Source organism: Pongo pygmaeus, chromosome 7 (genome assembly GCF_028885625.2).
Source record: "Pongo pygmaeus isolate AG05252 chromosome 7, NHGRI_mPonPyg2-v2.0_pri, whole genome shotgun sequence".
In the NCBI taxonomy this organism is placed as follows: Eukaryota; Metazoa; Chordata; class Mammalia; order Primates; family Hominidae; genus Pongo; species Pongo pygmaeus.
In genome coordinates this window covers 94,110,437-94,130,884 of record NC_072380.2, presented here as the reverse complement: position 1 = coordinate 94,130,884, position 20,448 = coordinate 94,110,437, and the positions used below count along the sequence as shown (strand labels likewise).

The following is a 20,448-nucleotide window of genomic DNA, read 5'->3' as shown; positions in this document are numbered from 1 at the left end:
ATTTTTTTAATTACCTATTATGCCTCAGGCACTGTTCTGGGTAATAGTGGTACAGCAATTTGAATGAAAGCATGATTTGATAAGTAAGTACGTAATAAGACGCCTGATATGTCACATGGTGATAAGCACTATGGAGAGAAATAAAACAGAGAAGGAAGACAGGGAGTTTCCCCAAATCTGGGGTTGGGATTTAAATAGCACTGTCAGTCATGGCCTCACAAAAAGATGTTAGTGCTAACAGGGAACGAGCCGTGAGAATGTGTTTTCAACACAGATGGGACAACTACAAAGATCCTTGTGGCTGACAGCAGAGTAAGCTGCGGGAAGTGTAGGGAATGAGATGACAGGCAGGGAAGTGTGTGGCACACAGATCACATAGGGAAGGAGGCACTGTAAAGACTTTGGATTTTACTCTGCATGAGATGGGAATCTTTTAAAAGGTTTTTAAAAGAAGAGTCATGTGATCTGACACTGTTTTAAAAAGTTCATTCTGGCTACTGAATTGAGACTGGTTTGGTTGAGATGGGGGACAGTCAAAGCAGGAAGCAGTTAGTAGGTTCTTTTAGTAATCCAAGGGAAACATGATGGTAATGTGGACTGGGGTGGTGGAGGAGATCCTGAGAAGTGATCAGATTCTGGATCTATTTTAAAAGTAGAACCGGCAATATTTCCTAATGATTTGGAAGTGGATTGTGGGAGAAGGAGAAGTCAAAGGTGACTTCAAAAGTTTTGGCCTAAACAATGGGAAGAATATGGCTGCCATTTAATTAAATGACATGTTTTGAGGGAAGATCAAGATTTGTTTTTAGACATGCTAGATTTGATATGTCTGTTCAACATTGAAATGGAGATGTTACATGTGTTAGTGTGTACACATACATATGTAATGTGTGTGTGTATACATATAAGCTGAGTTTAAGGGAGAGGTATAAGCTGGAGATACAAACTTGAGAATCTCAGGTTTGTAAAATAATTTTTTCTAGATACATTCTTTTGAATTGATCTCATAACTGAAAAAAGTATTAGGACTCACTGTTGAGATCTGATAATATATAAAGTGTCTAGTCTTTAAAAAGGATGTTTAAAGACAAAAGATGACTAGGATGGGTAGTGAGTAGTATTGGGAAGGAAGCATGCCATGGACCTCTTTGATTGGTAATGTTTCATTTCTTGCTCACTGATATGGTTTGGCTGTGTCCCCACCTAAATCTCATCTTTAATTCCTATGTGTTGTGGGAGGGACCTGGTGGGAGTGACCTGGTAGGAGGTATAGCTAACTTGGAAGTATAGCTATACTTAGGAAGCTATACTTAGGAAGCTATACTTAGGAAGTATAGCTAACTTGCTTTTGATTTTACAAGCTGATAGGCAAAAGGGACTTGCCTTGTCTCAGATGAGGGGCAAGGGGCAATCATTGGGGCAGGTCTTTCCCATACTGTTCTCGTGATAGTGAATAAGTCTCACAAGATCTGATGGTTTTAAAAGTGGGAGTCTCCCTGCACAAGCTGTCTTCTCTTGTCTGCCAGCATGTAAGACTTGCCTTTCACCTTCCATCATGATTATGAGGCCTCCCAGCCATGTGGAACTGTAAGTCAAATAAACCTCTTTCTACAGTCCAGGCTGAGGTAGTCTCAGTTGGAGACGAGGAACTTGTTGGGAAATGGAGCAAAGGTAATTCTTGTTATGTTTAGCAAAGAGATTGGCAGCATTTTGCCCTTGCCCTAGAGATTTCTGGAACTTTGAACTTGAGAGGGATGATTTAGGGTATCTGGCGGAAGAAATTTCTAAGCAGCAAAGCATTCAAGAGGTGACTTGGGTGCTACTAAAGGCATTCAGTTTTATAAGGGAAGCACAGCATAAAAGTTTGGAAAATTTGCAGCCTGACAGTGCAATAGAAAGTAAAATCCCATTTTCTGAGGAAAATTCAAGCTGGCTGTAGAAATTTGCATAAGTAATAAGGAACCCAATGTTAATCCCCAAGACAATGGGGAAAATGTCTCCAGGGCGTATGAGAGGTCTTCATGGCAGCCCCTCCCATCACAAGCCCAAAGGCCTAGGAGGAAAAAGTGGTTTTGTGGACTGGGCCCAGGGTCCCTGTGCTATGTGCAGCCTAGAGGCTTGGTGCCCTGTGTCCCAGCTGCTCCAGCCATGGCTGAGAGGGGCCAACATAGAGCTTGGGCCGTGGCTTCAGAGGGTGTAATCCCCAAGCCTTGGCAGCTGCCACATAGTGTTGAGCCTGTGAGTGCACAGAAGTCAAGAATTGAGGTTTGGGAACCTCTGCCTAGATTTCAGATGATATATGGAAATGCCTGGATGCCCAGGCAGAAGTTTGCTGTAGGGGCAGGGCCCTCATGGAAAACTGCTGCTAGGGCTGTGTGGAAGGGAAATGTGGGGTCAGAGCCCCATACAGAGTCCCTACTGGGACACTGTCTAGTGGAGCTGTGAGAAGAGGGCCATCATCCTCCAGGTCTTAGAAAGGTAGATCCACCAACAGCTTGCACCATGCACCTGGAAAAGCCATGGCTCATAAAAGCAGCCAGGAAGGAGAAGGGCTATATCCTGCAAAGCCCCAGGGGCAGAGCTGCCCAAGGCCATGGGAGCCCACCTCTTGCATGAGCATGACCCAGACGTGAACGAGACATGGAGTCAAAGGAGAGTATTTTGGAGCTTTAAGATTTGACTGCCCTGCTGCATTTCAGACTTGCATTGGGCCTGTAGCCCCTTTGTTTTAGCCAATTTCTCCCATTTGGGATGCCTGTATTTACCCAATGCCTGTACCCCCATTGTATCTAGTAGGTAACTAGCTTGCTTTTGATTTTATAGGCTCATAGGCGGAAGGGACTTCTTGTCTCATACGAGAATTTGGACTGTGGACTTTTGAGTTAATGCTGAAATGAGTTAAGTCTCTGGGAGACTGTCTGGAAGGCACTATTAGTTTTGAAATGTGAGGACATGAGATTTGGGAGGGGCCGGGGTGGAATGATATGGTTTGAATGTGTCCCCACCCAAATTTCATCATGAATTCCCACATGTTGTGGGAGGGACCCAGTGGGAGGTAATTGAACAATGGGGGCAGGTCTTTCCCATGCTGTTCTTGTGATAGTGGGTAAGTCTCATGATATCTGATGGTTTTAAAAATGGGAATCTCCTTGCACAAGCTGTCTTCTTTTGTCTGCTGCCATGTGAGATGTGCCTTCACTTTCCACCATGATTATAAGGCCTCCCCAGCCACATGGAACTGTAAGTCCAGTAAACCTCTTTCTTTTGTAAATTGCCCAGTCTCAAGTATGTCTTTATCAGCAGCATAAAATGGACTAATACACTCATAGTACTATTATATAGGTGTGTTCATTTTGTGAAATTTGTCAAGTTACATGCTTATGAATTGCACACTTTTTTGTATATATTTTGTAATTCATAAACAACTACATTAAAATAAAAACAGTACAAGGAAATACATATGAAGCTTCAAGTAAGGAGTAGAAACAACAACAGTTATTGGAATATAGAGAAGGGAATGATCAGTACTGTTCATAAAGTTTTCATTGAAAGCACTACTTAAGTAGAAAGAGCACGTTCTAGAAGAGATAGAACACAAAAGTCGTACTTTATCTTGCCTAGAGAAACAGGGGTATTCAGTGGCCACAGTGGAGAGTAGCTTATTTAGAAGGGGGAGTTCATTTTCTAAGACAAGAAAATAAAGTCAGTATGTATTATTTGTAGATAAACCTAATTATTATATGAAGTGCACTTTTATCCTGTATCAGTCATTCATACTCAAAAATTTTAAAGTCGACTTCTCTCTTCTTTTAATGAGTGACTCCTAAAAACAATTTCTTTTGTATTCCCATTGCAACTTTTTTAGATCAGGACCTTCTGCTGACTTTAAAGAGTATCCAAGTAACCTTGTTTCCCACCCTTAATATGTTACAAAGATAAATTGCTTTTTTTTTTTTTTAAGTTCAAAGCTAAAGGATTTATCCTTAACTCCTCCTTATTCTCTCCCTTAAAAGCTGAAAGAGAAGTTTGTATGGGAGAAAAATCAAAGGGTAAGGATAATCTATAGTCCCTAACTAATGAATGGTCTTTAGGGCAGCACTGTCCAATAGAAGTATAATGGGAGCCATAATTGTGAATCACATCTGTAATTTTAAATTTCTTAGGAGCTACATTAAAAAAAAACAAAAGAAATAGGTGAAATTATTTTATTAATATATCTTATTCAACCTAGTATGTCCAAAATATTATCATTTTAACATGTAGTTAGTATTAGACCATTTTAATAAAAGCCATTTACATCTTTTTTCACATTAAATCTTTGAAATTCAGTGTATATGTTGCACACTCAGCACATCTCAATTTTGACTAGTCACACACTGAGTGCTTAATTGCCATGTGTGACCAAAAGTGCAGCTCTAGAGCTGCAGTTGAATATTATTGCACAGCAAATATCCAGAAAAGAAGTTACTTTTTTAAAGAGAGTTTCTTATTCAGCAAATATTTATTGAGTATCTCATATGTGCTTATATCTAGCTTAGTGCAAAATACCGTATCAAAACTACTAGATGTTTCTCTGAGATTCTATCATAAATAACACTTTCTCTTAATACATTCTAAAATCATACTTATAAAAAATAGAATCCACTTTTTCCTTAGGCGCTTTCAAAAATACATTGACTTGCTTCAACCAAGTTTTTCTATTCAGTAGCCTACATAATTGTACATAATTACAAAAATGTAAATTTTATTCAGTTGGGGTTTTTTGGTAATTTCAAGCTTATATTTTGCCCTTTTTTACAATAATTTCAACTTTCATTTTAGATTCAAAGGATACATGTGCAGGTTTGTTACATAGGTATATTGCAGGATACTAATGAACCCATCACCCAAGTAGTGAGCATAGTACCCAACAGTTTTTCAACTCCTTCCCCCCTTCATCCTTCTCCACTAAGAGTCCCCAGTGTCTATTGTTGCTATCTTTATGTCCATGAGTTCCCAATGTTTACCTCTCACTTATAAGTGAGAACATTAGGTATTTGGTTTTCTGTTCCTGCATTAATTCACTTAGGATAATGGCCTGTACCTCTATACATGTTGCTGCAAAGGACATGATTTCATTCCTTTTTATGGCTACATAGTATTCCATGGTGTATCTGTACCACATTTTCCTTGTCAAATCTATCCTTGATGGACAGCAAGGATGATTCCATGTCTTTGCCATTGTGAGTAGTTCCTGCAGTGAACATGTAAGTGCATGTGTCTTTTTGGTAAAACAATTTATTTTCTTTTGGATATATACCCAGGAATGGGATTGCTGTGTCAAATAGGAGTTCTGTTTTAAGTTCTTTGAGAAATCTCCAAACTGCTTTCCACAGTGGCTGAATTAAGTTACAATTCCACCAGCAATATATAAGTGTTCTCTTTTCTCCATAACATCACCAGCATCTGTTGTCATAATGACTGATAGCCATTCTGACTTCTGTGAGATGGTATCTCATTGTGGTTTTGATTTACATTTTTCTGATGAGCAGTGTTGTTGAGCATTTTTTTTATGTTTCTTAGCTGCTTGTATGTCTTCTTTTAAGAAGTGTCTGTTCATGTCTTTTGCCTACTTTTAATGGGGTTATTTGTTGAATTGTTTAAGTTCCTCTTTTTTTTTTTGACAGAGTCTCACTCTCACTCGCTGGAGTGCAGTGGTGTGATCTTGGCTCACTGCAACCTCTGCCTCCCAGGTTCAAGCAGTTCTCCCATCTCAGCCTCCGAGTAGCTGGGATTACAGGCACCCACCACCACATCTGGCTAATTTTTGTATTTTTAGTAGAGGCGGGGTTTCACCACACCGTGTTGACCAGGCTGGTCTCAAACCCCTGACCTTAAGTGATCTGCCCACCTCAGCCTCCCAAAGAGCTGAGATACAGGCATGAGCCACTGCACCCAGCCTTGAATTGTTTACATTCCTTATGGATTCTGGATATTAGACCTTTGCCAGATGCATAGTTTACAAATATTTTCTCTCGTTCTGTAGATTGTCTCTTTATTCCATTGATAGTTTCTTTTGCTGTGCAGAAACTTTATTTCAATTAGGTCTCACATCAAGTTTTGTTTTTGTTGCGGTTGCTTTTGAGAACTTAGTCATAAATTCTTTCCCAAGGCCGATGTCCAGAATGGTGTTTTGTAGGTTTTCTTCTGGGATTCTTATAGTTTGTGGCCTTACCTTTAAATCTTTAATCCATCGTGAGTTAATTTTTGTATATAGTGAAAGATAGAGCTCCAGTTTCATTTTTCTGCATATAGCTAGCCAGTTATCCAAGCCCGGCTTATTGAACAGGGGATCGTTTCCCTATTGCTTATTTTTGTCAACTTTGTCAGAGATCAGATGGCTGTAGGTGTGCAGTTTTATTTCTGGGTTCTCTATTCTCTTCCATTGGTTTATATGTCTGTATTTGTACCAGTACCATGCTGTTTTGGTTATTGTAGCCTTATAATATAATTTGAAGTCAGGTAGTGTGATGACTCTGGCTTTGTTCTTTTCACTTAGGATTGCTTTGGCTATTTTGGCTCTTTTTTGGTGCCATGTGGATTTTAGAGTAGTTTTTTTCTAATTCTGTGGAGAATGATGTTGGTAGTTTGATAGGAATACCATTGAATCTGTAGACTGCTTTGGGCAGTGTGGCCGTTTTAACGATATTGATTCTTCCAATCCATGAGCATGGAATGTTATTCTGTTTCTTTGTGTTATCTGTGATTTCTTTTTTTTTTTTTTTTTTACCCCCTAGACGGAGTCTTGCTCTGTCGTCGCCCATGCTGGAGTGCAGTGGTGCAATGTCAGCTCACTGCAAGCTCTGCCTCCCGGGTTCATGCCATTCTCCTGCCTCAGCCTCCCAAGTAGCTGGGACTACAGGTGCCCGCCACCACGCCTGCCTAATTTTTTTTGTATTTTAGTAGAGATGGGGTTTCACTGTGTTAGCCAGGATGGTCTCGATCTCCTGAGCCCCATGATCTGCCCACCTCGGCCTCCCAAAATGCTGGGATTACAGGTGTGAGCCACCACACCTGGCCCTGTGATTTCTTTCAGCAATGTTTTGTAGTTCTCCCTGTAGAGATCTTTCCTCTCCATGATTAGATGTATTCCTAGGTGGTTTTTTGTGTGTGTGACTACTGTAAATGGGATTGCATTCTTGATTTGGCTCTCAGCTTGAATGTTATTGGTGTATGGAAATACTATTCATTTTTAAACATTGATTTTATATCCTGAAATTTTACTGAAGTCCTTTATCAGTTCCCAGAGCCCTTTGGCAGAGTCTTTAGGATTTTCTAGGCATAGAATCACATAGTTTGACTTCTTCTTTTCCTATTTGGATGCCTTTTATTTATATCTTGCCTGATTGCTCTGGCTAGGACTTCCATATTTTATTCTTGGCAATAAAAACATTGAACTTATTTGAAAACTTTGCTTGATAGTTATTAAGTTTAAAAATTGTGTAGAACAAAAGTGGCTATTTTTCATAGCTTCTTCAAGTATAATTTTTTTTATCAATTTTAGAATATATTGACATAAATCATGTTTTGGAAACTGATGAGTTTATTGTTAGTGTGCACAGAGAAAGCATTTTGTCTCAAATCTGTTATATTTCCTAAGGAAAAAATCTGGCTTTTGGTGCCTGCATTGATTATTTGTACTTTTGATAATTTAAATGATTTTTGATATGTTTTACATAATAATTGTTATAGTCTGGGTTATCAAGTAAAATTTTTTAAAATATTTGGCTTGAATTTTTAAATATCTTTACTTTTATATTTTTCTCTCTGTTTTTCTTCCTGTGCACAGGTGTATAAAATACTAGTAAAGAAAACCCCAGAAGAAAGCTGGGTAGTTTTCAGAAGATACACTGACTTCTCTAGGCTTAATGACAAAGTAAGTACTATAATAAATCCAAACTAACATTTCAGTTTTGAATTCTTTTCTGTTTCCTATACTTCTGTTATATTTTTTCTTCTTTGTTAATTGAGTCAAATCCATTCTAGTTCATAAAAAAATTAAATTTTTTAATAAAAAATTTTAAAAATAAAAAGTTTTAGCATAAAAATATGAAACTTTAAAATTGCCAACAGAAATATAAATAATTATCTTGTGAGTTTGAAAAAGATGTGTATAAGATCTTTTGAATTATTATAAAATTATATATGTCTATGAGATAATGAACAAAAACATATTTAACATATTGTATTAGTTTCCTATTACTGCATAATAAATTACCACAAACTTTGTTGCTTAAAATAACACCTGTTTATTATTTAGTGGTGTGGGTGGGTTCAGCTGGGTTCCTTGCTTAGCATCAAGCAAGGTCAAAATCAAGCTGTTAGCTGGGCTGGGCACTTATCTGGAGGCTCTGGGGGAGAATTACCTTCCAAGCTTATTCAGATTGTTGGCAGAATTTAGTTTCTTGACATTGTAGGGCCAAATTTTCTGTTTCCTGGCTGCTTGTCAGCCAAAAATCATTCATACTTCATAGAGACTGCTCTCCAGTCCTTGTACATAGCCCCTCCATCTTCAAAGCCAGCAACAGTGAGCCAAGTTCTTCCTGTACTTTGAAGCTCTTTGACTTTCTCCTCTGCCACCAGCTAGAGAAAGCAGTCTAAAGGGATCATGTGGTAAGATAAGGCTTACCCAGATAATCTTAGCTTAAGGTCAATTGGTTAGTAACCTTAATTACAGCTGCAAAATCCCTTTTTCTATGTAACATAATAAAATCACAGAAGTAACACCAGAGGCAAAGGTCATGGACCATCTAGAATTCTGTCTACTGTGCATACAAAACAGAAGAATAATAAACCTCAGTGTATTAAGAACCCTTAAAACTAAATTAGGAAAGTGAACCCCAAAGTAAAAAATGCAACAAACAGTATGAGCAGGATAATTCACAGAAGAAACATAAATGATCAATAAACCTGGAAAACATATCACAGATACTCCAAGAAAAGGAAATTAAGACACTCTTTTTCACCTGTCAAGCTGACAGATATTTAAATGATCATACCCAGCATTGGAAGTATGACTCTTCCTAGGGGACACCCAAAAGTTTTGTATAATTCAACATAATACATTTCTAGGATTTATCATATATAAGTAGTCATAAACATGGGAAATATTTAGCTTTAAGGACACTTACCACAGTGTTTTGTATATTGTTTTGTTTATCTGTGTTTTACTTTGCTTTTAGTAGTTAAAAGTTGGAAACAACCTAAATTTCTAAAAGTGAAGAATTAAGTAAATTATTATTAGAATATAATAGCAAAAAAAGAGCTGCCTTGTCCCCAGAGCTAGAGGAAATTTAGATGGGGCAGGAGGCAGAGGGTGTGATATTTTGGAAGCCAAGAGAAAAATCATTTATCTAAAAGAAGCAAGCAGTTTATTATGCTTCTGAGAGGCCAAGTAAGATGATCTTAGAACATGCAGAAATTACTCTCCAATTTTGACAGGTGTTTAATAAGAAAGCTGTACTAGTCCTGTTCTCTCCCATTTGTGACTTTTCCTTTCCTTCTTCTTTGGACTCCTTGAAGCTTTAAAGTTAGTATATTTTTGTAGTGTTTGGTGATGGGAAACCCATGTAACTTTGTAGTTATTTAGCTGCCAAATTTTTCTGCCACTGTAAAAACCTCAGTTTGAATGAAAAGGTAAAATATGGAATGCTAAATTATTTTATCCATTTTAAGATTTAGTTAAGGTGCTTTCTTGTAATATGCCAAAATAAAGTGTTATTTCTAATGTATACCTACAATTATATATGAATTTTATTTACTGTTCCTGAGCTTTATATATTATACTGATGAATTTAAGATCTGTAATTCTGTACTTCTGTTAATTTTTTTAAATGACTAAACAAACAGAAAGATAAAAGCAATTCATGAAGTTACCTGATAGTTAAGTGGAATACCTAGCTTTTAATGAAATTATTACAATTGTGATCATGCAGACTAATTTCAAACAGTTTCATTGTAGACCTATTTAATCCTTTATGACATTATTTTTCTTTTCAGACTCCACTGTTATTTAGTGTTTACTTCCTATTATCTCTTTAGATTTCATCTTTATTGCTGAAGTATTTTCTTAGGCAAGCTGAAATTTAGATAAATCTTTTAGAAAAAAGATGATAGGAGTTTAATTTAAATTTAGTAAATATCTCCTTGATCCTCCAAGATGGGCATTTAAAATTAATAAGTGTTTATGTTGGTGTTACAGGTACCAGAAAGAGCTCTACCCATCACTTGCTTTTACTGGCAATATTTTTAAAAAGTATGTCAAACACTAAGAGACACACAGTTTAAATTGTAGTTATTATTGATATAATTGTAAAAAATAAAAGCTTAGGATTTTTCATTTTATAAAATCAATCATGAAGTATTTATGAAATCAGTAGATAGAGTTCAGCATTGTGCTAGGAATTTGGAGTTACTCTTATGTAGAAACTATATAGATGTGATTCTAACTTTAAGGAATTTACATTTCCCAGTTGTACAAATAGCTAATTGGCGATACAAAAATTATTGAACGTGCTAAAATAACACTGCTTAGAAAGAGAACATTTATATAGAACATTAATATTTTCTTTTTGTTTTATTTTTATTTCCTGGGTTATGGTCTGACTTCAGCTTCTCTGGGAGTGATAAGAGCCTCTGCTGAGGAAGTCAGAGCACAAAGTCATGAGCAAATTCTGGAATGCACAGGGCTTATCAGAGTTGGGGCAACCAGGTAGGGTTTTAGGGTGGACTGGGAGATGCATTGATTATAGAAATATGGCCATGATAAGTGAGTTATTTTCTAAATTCTATTTAAAATTTAAGCTCAATATTTCTACTTCCAGGTTACAGCAGTAGGACAAAGCTGAACATTTCTGTGAGGTAAAATTACTGTTCTCAGTTGCTTCCAGGCAGCAGAGCATAGGGAGAGAGAGAGCAGAACCTTACCAACTCATTGTCAAGACATTCCAGGTTCATATAAAAAATCTGTGGCAGACGCAACCAGGCATTTAGTCCTCACATTAAAAAGAAGTTCAGTGATATTCTTCCACATGTCTGTCTCTTGAGTCACGCTGCTCTCTCCTAAACTGATCTGCCCTCCATATGAGCTTCATAAGTGGCATCCTGAGATTGCCTTTCACTGTCTTTCTGGTGATTTTTTTTCCATTTCTCTCCTTCGTTGGATCTTATTTTCTCTATCCCTTATCTTCCTCTTCTTGAATTACCCGATTGTGGGACAACTCCTTCTTTTCTGTGGACCATTTTTTAAGGGAAAAAAAAACTAACCATTTAAATTGTAAATGGTTTTTATAATTTAAATTATAAAGCTTAAAATTAATAAAAAGCCTATTTTCATTTCCCTCATGACTTTTGTTATTTTATTTTCTTTCCAGATACATTAAATATCAAAGCTCCAAGGCCATAAATATCTAGTTACATCTTGAAATCAAATTAAGGTTTTAGTTATCTAAGTTACTCTCTGGTTTTTGCCTTATTTATTTTATCTTCACGTTTATAGAAATATAGACAGAATGTTATAATTTACCATTTTTCCACTATTTTATGCAGTGCATTTTTCCTTTGTAGTTGTGATATTCCTTTTATATTTAAGTATAGAAATGCAAACATATGTGGATTCATTTCAGTCATTCATTTATTGAACATATATTGTTGACTGCTTGTTATGTAGCAGGCACTATGCTAGACATTAAAGATGCAACTGTGACTAAGGCATGCATAATAATTATAGTGTAGTAAAATGGTTCTCAATCTTAATTACACTTTGGATTCCCCTGGAAAGCTTTTTAAAATTACAATGCCCAGGCCTCATTTCAACTAATTAAATCCTAATCTATCAGAGATGGGAAACAATCATTAATATCTTTTAAGACTCCTTGGGTGATTCTAATGTGCAGCCAGAGTTTAGAATCACTGGTCTACTAAGACAGCCTAAATTAAATGTGCTGTTTACATTGTGAATGATGTAATTAAAGAAATAAATTCATGATTTGACAATGTGTGTCAGATTGTCTTTTCTAAAAGTGGCCACAGCAGTATCTTCAGTCCCATATGCTCTTCCTGAATCTTGCCACTGCCCATCAAGAGATAGAATACATTTCCCCTCCCCTTGAACCTGGATGGTATTGCGACTACTCAACCCAATAGAGGTCAGTGGAAATAATGCTGTGTGACTTTCAAGCCTGGATTACAAGAAGTGCACAGTTTCATTCTGGCTTGCTTTCTTGGAATGCTGCCTTTTGAAGCCATCCTCCATGCTGCAAGAAAAGTCCAAGACACCTGGAGAGGCCGGTATTAGGCTTATGGCTGACAACCTTGGCAAAGTTCTCAGCCAGCAGCCAGCATCATCCACTATAGATGTAAGTGAGTGAACTTCAGACAGTTCCAACACCCAGCCTTCAAGTCTTTCAGCTGAGGCCTGAATTCATTGCATAATAGAGATGTATCATCCTCACTGTACCTCATATGAATTATTGACCTAAAAAATCTGTGAGCTTAATATCAATAAATGGTTATCTTATATCACTGAGATTTCAGGTAATTTGTTACATAGTTGTGGTAACTTGAACAGAATGTAGAAGGGAAGACTTCACTTAGTTTACAGGGTTGGGAAAGTCTTCCCTAAGAAAGTAAAGTTTACGCCAAATGTATAAAATAGGTCATAACCAAAATATAAAAGTTAAAACTAAACTTTTAGGAAAGACAGATAGAAGAAAATCTTTACAGCCTTGGAGTAAGCAAACATTTTTTTATGATCTAAAAAAAAGCATAAACCATAAAAGAAACAATGGATGAATTAAATAACACTAAAATTAAAAGAAATCTGCTCTGTTAAGACTGTTAAATTGAAAAGTCAGGCCAAGTTGGGAGAAAATATTTGTAATGCATGTATCTGACAAAGGACTTGCATCTGAAATATATAAAGAACTCTTATAACTTAGGCAACCTAAATTTTTTAAAGGGAAGGTGCTAAAAAGTTTAGTACATAATTCGCCATTGAAGATACTCAAATGCAAATAAGCAGATGCGAAGATATTCAACTTCATTTGTCAGCAAAGAAATGCAAATTAGAACCAGAATGAAATGGTTCTACACCCCCACTAAAATGGTTAACATTCAAAAGATGGACAATGCCAAGTTCTGGCAAGGATGTGGAAAGACTGGAACTCTTCTGTATACACAACTGGTAGAAAACAAGAAATAATAGAAGGCATAAAAAGCTTAACTGAATTTAATTCTTTTATTTTAAACTTATTTCATGAATAATTTCATGTAGTCAGCAGGATAGATTTTGTAGAATTGATAGTGCTTGAGTTAAACATTGTATTTGCTCTTTTCTTCTTTTTCAGTTAAAAGAGATGTTTCCAGGTTTTCGACTAGCACTTCCTCCAAAACGCTGGTTTAAAGATAATTACAATGCTGACTTTTTAGAAGATAGACAATTAGGATTACAAGCGTTTCTTCAAAATTTAGTAGCTCACAAGGACATTGCTAACTGGTATGTAATGAATTGAAATAAGAGATTATAAAAGCATTCCAATAACTGGCGTAAAGAATAAATCTATGATCATAGTTATTTAAGCACAAAAATACAGGGTTGGAGTATAATTACTTGTCTTCTTTAACAAAGTACTACAAGGGATTTTCTTGCTTTCTTTCAATAAGGACTGTATTTGACATTTCATTTTTATCAAAGCTTATTTTAAATAGTAAAGTGAAAAATCCAGTGTACCATGTACTAAACCACCCAAAGGTAAACTTTTAGTATTTTGTATTTTAGCAATGACTTAAACACAACCACTTACATATTAGTAAAATTTTGGTTAATATGATACTATGTAATTGTAAGGGTAATATTCTTTATATTTCTCCAAAGTAGTGCAAAAATATTAAAATTGTGAAGTTGGCTTAATTTACATAGAAGGTAGAGTGAAAATACCAAACAGCATTAAAAAAGGAAAAGAACAGATCTATATGGGCTTTTTGCTTCAGAATATATTTACAAGAAAATTGCTTAGTGGTTTAATATCAGCTGAATATCTAATTTTGAAACGTATGTTATCAGATAAATTAAAACTATTTTGAAAAAAAAAGTAGAAAGCATTTACAGTGTAGCAATAGCTTATAGATAACTTGGGCCCGTAACTGTCTTGAGCAGTTTTTCACATGAGGATGGAAAACAAATTAAGAAAACCATTCTATCTAATTTTTTCTACCTCTTTTTCTCAACCTTTGCGTGTATCAAGTTTTTTCCTGCATGGCACACACGCGATATATATAGATAGATAGATAGATATATACACACATATATATATAGATATATAGATACATATACATATATATATATACATCTTGCTTTTCAATGTGTGCCACATAAGCCTGATGGCTTCTCAAGGTCTCTGCCCATCCTCCCTTATTTTTTTCTTAACAAAGGAACTACAAGCCAAACCCATTCTTTCTACTCCAGATTGATATATACAATTATCTCCTCGACATCTTCACATATCTCAAAATTACATCAAACCTAAAACACATTTGAAAGTTTAGTCCGCAGACTTTTTTCCTCCAATTTGCAGCAGCATCATCTACCCAGAACCTGTGAGTCATCTTTAACACATCCTTCACTACCCTTAACATTTCCCTTGCAAGTACCACTCAAGTCTGTCTACTTTTCTCCATCCCTGCCATCACTACCCTAGTCCAAGCAGGTATCTCTCACCTTAATTACTGTAGATGCTTTCTCATTGGTCTTCCTCCTCCCCTCTTACTACCATAGCCCAGTAGAGCCACAGTGATCTTTGTGATGCAGTTTGACTTAAAGTATTCTTTCTGGTCCCTGCCTACCTGCCTTCTTTCCAACCTCGGGTTTTGTTATTCCTGCCCACCTCCCCTTCTCTGTACATTTGCCATATTGGTCTTCTTTTAATTCTCCAAAATCAGCTTGCTCCTTGTTTCTCGGAGCCTTCAAATATGCTATTTCCTGAAAAGGTAGCCTTTCACACTACTACCCCATCCAACCCTGACCTCGTACCTTACCCATCCTTCAGTTTTCAACACAAACTGCACTTCCTTAGGTAACTGGCCTCCTGACTGACCACTCACCACCACTACCACCACCACCAAACACTAGGTCAGTTCTCTGTCAGAGTCTGAACCATCCCTTCTCAACTGGCTCTGATGCTTTAAGACACCATTCATCACCCATAGGTAATGAATTAACTTATTTCCTATATTCTAAAATGATATGATACTAGCTATGTGACAGTCTCAATAGAATTGAGACAGTAATCACTTAAATCATTATCAGTAGGGGTCAGTTCTCTCTTGGAATCTCAGTTGAGAAAGGCTGATTGGTACTTCACTTTCATAGCACTTCAGCTTATAATTATTTCTGTCAATATTTGTCTTTCTCCCACCAGATTGTAAGATGTATAACAACAGGTCATGTGGCTATTTTATTCACCATCCAATCTCTGATGTTTAGCACAGTGCTAACATAGTTGGTTCTCAATAAGTACTTCTTGAATGAATGATATAACTATTGATATTCACTGATATACTGTGTATTAGAAAAAAGAATTGAAGCCAATGTGACAGAGTTAGTGATTATGTGGTCTAGGTGGTGAAAACATTAGTGCTCCCCGCTTTATACATATATATATATATATATATATATATATATACGTATATATATATATATATACGTATATATATATATATATATATATATAAAACACATCTCAAAAGAAAAAAGAGAAAAGATTAGTGTTAATTCAGACACACAAAGCAGGAATAAAAACCAGTAAACACCAAAATTATAGAGAAAGCCTTGGAAGAAAATATGTTTAATAGCATACCATAAAAGAGGACTTTTACTACCACCAAGAAGTCGACATATCCTCTCCCCTTTTCTCTTGTCCCTTTTTCGGTAAACCTTTATGTCTCTGTATTTAAAATATTGTGGTGAATTAAAATCAAATGTATTCTATAAATGAATTCTCTATTTTTAAAATACTGATAATAGATCTTAGTTGCTAAAGTAGAGATTACTAGGGCCATTTGAGATCATGTCATTTCTAAAGCTGCATAGCTCAGAACAGTGGTAATGGTCTTGCTCAATTCATAAATAGGCATTTTAGGGAAAGAAAGGTTTTTTAGCCAAATAAGTTGGGGAAAGGTTTCATTTGATATCCCTAGAGGATTAAAGGTTCTAAGAAATCTTGCATGAAAGAATCTAGTATGCCTTGCATTTGTTTGCCTGCCTGCCTTTGTCATATATCATCAGGCATTTAGGGAATGCAGGAAGATAACCTCAATTCAATTAAAAGCAGGGTACTTGTGCCTTGGTACCCACTATCTTTTTTATAGGTGGTGGGTAGCATTTTTTATTTCACAATGTAAGAGGCTTCTTAATAACATATTGCTTAAAATGTGAGTCGGAGAAGAGGAGGAAGGGTTATTCATACAGAGCAAATCTTATGCATTTGCCCTGTGTTAAAGGGTATAAAAGAGGGGATATATACTCACTGGTTTTAAAATTCATTTAGAGAAATTAGTCTCCTGTTTGAACAAAATAATGACATTTGTGAATTGCTACTTGGTATGATACAGTTTATAAAAGTAACAAGAACTCAAAGAAGCGGGGAGATCAGTGCTGTTTGCAATGATGAAGCAGTACTGAGAGTGGGATTTGGGGAGCCTGGAATGCTTAAGATTATGGGTAAGAAGATGGATATGAGTCAGAAACAAATAATTAGAAAGTATATAGAAAGTCTGAGGTTGCCAAATATTTATGAATTGATGGTTGATCCATTAAAAAACTAGCACAGTACTTTCCTACATTTTTTGAGATTATATCTTCTCATCCCTCAGTACTGTTCCTTCTATAAAATACATACCTAATTCTAAATGTATCACAGACTAAATTATTGCACTGATTCTGCCATCAGTATTACTGTTGTACTGCACAGCCAAGATTTTAACTATCTCTGCAATCTAAATTCAAATAGTAGTTGGAGCATAAGGTAGTTCATCAGACAAAAGCTTGATTGTATCCAACAAGGTAGGAGAAGAGTGAAAGAAGATTGTCTCATTTTTTACAATTAAAAAGGAAGGGGGGGAAATCCCTCCTAAGGGAGAAAAGGAAAAAAGACAAAATCTCAACATTTCCTTATGAAAACATAAAACTGCTTGTAAGAATCACCACATAAAAACATCAATTAGTTGCATATTACCTGCTGGGATGCCTGTTAGCATTCTGGTACAGTAGGAATGGCAACATAGAAAAAGCTTAGTATCTTTAACTGGCCAAATAATTATTTGATATTGTTTATACATTAATATTAATTGTTTATTAATTGTTCTTTCACTTTTTGTATCCTTAGCACTTATAACAAGGTTAATTCTTAACCTTCCTCTTGGCTAAGCACTTACCATTACACAATGGGCAGCCCTTAATGCTACATATTCTCCAACTCTTAAAGCAGAAATGGAAGAAAATACGAATTGAATGGATGTTAAGGACTATTGATTTGAATATTTTAAAAGAATGTTGTTTTCAGATTTATTTAGAAAGTTCAAAGTAAGGATGCAGATAAAAACATTAATATTTACATAATAAACAGATTTATTAGAGATTTTATCTGTTCAATAAGTATTTATTTAGAGCTTACTATTTAAAAGATGCTTTGACTACATAAAAATGAGTTAGATGCTCATCCTATTTAAAAAAACTGAATAGAAAGAAGACATACCCCCAGAAATCATAATGGATAGTTAGATCTCTTTTAAAGGCGGAAAAGAGAACTTTTGACTAGGAAAATTAGAAAAGGCTTCGCAGAGGGTGATAGTTGAACTGCACTTTAAATAATTAGTGATCATTGGACCAGCAAGGAAAGATGAAGAAGGACTTTGCAAATGATAGGAAATATCATAATCAAAATGCAGAAGCAAAAAGGTACAGGTCTTGTACCAGGAACAATATGCAAGTCAGTTTATCAAGGTGAATATAGCCTTACATTGCACAGTCTTAGTTAAAATATAGCTATTTGTTTTACATTGTCTTGAACTACTTTTAAATTATTATGTCATTAATCAGCACAGCAAATATTTTACCATTCTCCATTTTTAGAAGTACTTCACATATATCTTACATGCCATTTTTTTCTTTTTAATTTTTCAAAATTCAAAAGTTAAAGTTATGTATTTGTCTTCACATTATCATTTATCTGTAAGGGGTTCAGTATCAAAATTCCATATTTTTAATTCTACATCTATTTTTTTAAAGTTCAGGACGGATCTGGATTAATAGCAGTTCATGGCTTTAAAGAAAAGAAAATAGTATCCAAACATTAATATGACAGAACAATCGAAAGAAATGAGAATATTCTTTTAAAAAACTACTTGGGAGATATGATAGCCATCTTTACGTACTTGAAAGATTTGAAAGATTGTTTTTGGAAAGAAGGATTGATCATGTGTATTTAAGAGTAGTGCTTCTCCAACTGTAGTGTGCCTGTGAATCACCTGGGATTTGTTAATGCTGACCCTGATTCAGCAAGCGTGAGGGGAAGATTTTGCATTTCTAACAGGTTTCTAGGTGATGCTGATACTGGCTGGTCTGATAACCTCATTTTGAATAGCAAGGCTAACATATAAAATAAGAATAACAGCAAGAAGTTAGAGGAAGGTACTATCAGCTTAGATTTTAAAAAGTTACCTGTCATTTCAAGCTGTCCAATATAAAAATGTTCTGCCTTTTGAAAAAGTAGATTTCTCTTTATCTTAACTATTTGAAGAGAGTAGATAACCATCAGTGGTACCAAAGAGGGAATTATTAAATGGGATATGTTTGATTAGATGACAAGTTGGGTCTCTTCTAGTTAAAAAAAAATTCGATAATTCTCTACTTGAACAAGAATACTTAAAGATAACTTTTGTATATTTGCAACCTGAACTGTCTTTTCACAGGAAATGTAATCATTAATGATTAAATTTATTTTTTTAATTTAAAAAAGAAAATTTAAGATATTCAGAGAAGTTAATCTTATTTATATAAAATGAAAGAAGAATTCAATTATACAGTAGTTCATATAATGCTATCTCATGAGAATCAACACATTACTAAGGTTGGTTAGATGGTTTTTGCTACAAAATGTTATTTTGGTAGAAATTAAATTACAGATAGTTATAAAATTTGCAATAAAGTCAAATATGTTGTTCTTAAGAGCATAGTTTGAAAATACAGTAAAACGCTTTAAAAAAAATTCAAGAGAATCAAAGAAAGAGGTGAATTTATAGTACAGATTTGCTCTGATAATTAAAACAATGCTGAGGGATACCATAGGTGATTTCCTTATCTGCCTTTAGTAAATTAAGTCAACACCTGATCCCAATTTTAAAATAGGTTTCCCAAACACAGTAAAAATGTATTCCAGATAATAAAAGGAATAATGGCACACATAGACAGTCAATAAATATTCACTGGATCTAAATAAAGTTATGTAGTCAGTGATTCTCAAGCAAGGGTGAGGGTTTCCTTTCCTAGGGGGAAAAATGTATCAGAATTTCTAAGAAAGGAATTGTTTTCTCAGTTACTACCATCTTCCAGAGATTCTTGTGTGTCCTCTCCTTAGAAAGAAAATAGAGTTTCAGGGTATTGACTGCTTTCTTTACTAAGTCTTGTTGAAGCAGAGGAAATGTAATGAGCCACTGAAAAGGTTTTATGTAAATTAAAATTGTAAAGCCAATTTCAAATTTTATTCTGCTACTGATTAAAGAAAGTAAAGCATAGAGTATAACCTTGGAACTATATGGATAAAAACTTAAAGAATCCATTGGATTTCATTTAAGTAGAACTCTAGTGAGCCATAGATCATAAAGATTTTTAGGGAAGGTGAATGAAACAGAATAACCACTCCAAAATGATTCCTCCAGCTGGATACACTGTCAACACTCACTGTCCATCTTGGCTAAATTTCTACTGTAAACCAAATATATGAAAAGGGATATATGTGAACTTCTTTACCCCTTTTTCTTTCCTAGCAGTAGCAGTCCAATAGAGTAATTTGTAAACATAAAAGCAGCATTAAAGTATGAGGAAATTCGAATATAAAACTGTAAGAAAATAATGTCTCACATTTGTCATATACTGAAAGTATTAAACAGGACCCTTCCATATGTTTCTTAGCAGTTTGCTTTCAGTCTTAAGTGCTATTTCCTCAGGATTTCATACAAACTTGACTTCTCAATCACAGATCAATTGGTTTCCTAGGAGTTATTTGTATGTAATAGCAGGTGCCCCAGTATAAATAATGGGTGGATAGAAGTATAATATCTACATCAGAATACCTTGTTCTACTCTGTGCTATCAGCCAACTGCAGTGTTCTACTAGAGGCCACGACTAGAGAGGG

General features: G+C 35.3%; 1 protein-coding gene across 6 annotated transcripts in view; it reads left to right on the top strand.

The window, feature by feature from the left end:
* The window catches only part of SNX16 (sorting nexin 16), a 44,279-nt gene that overhangs the window by 6,488 nt on the left and 17,343 nt on the right, over nucleotides 1-20,448 (top strand). For all 6 annotated transcript variants that reach the window (XM_054498945.2, XM_054498941.2, XM_054498942.2 and 3 more), the window contains 2 exons: nucleotides 7,829-7,915; nucleotides 13,386-13,534. In XM_054498945.2, coding sequence (XP_054354920.1) covers nucleotides 7,829-7,915; nucleotides 13,386-13,534 — 236 coding nt within the window. The remainder of the gene's footprint in view (nucleotides 1-7,828; nucleotides 7,916-13,385; nucleotides 13,535-20,448) is intronic.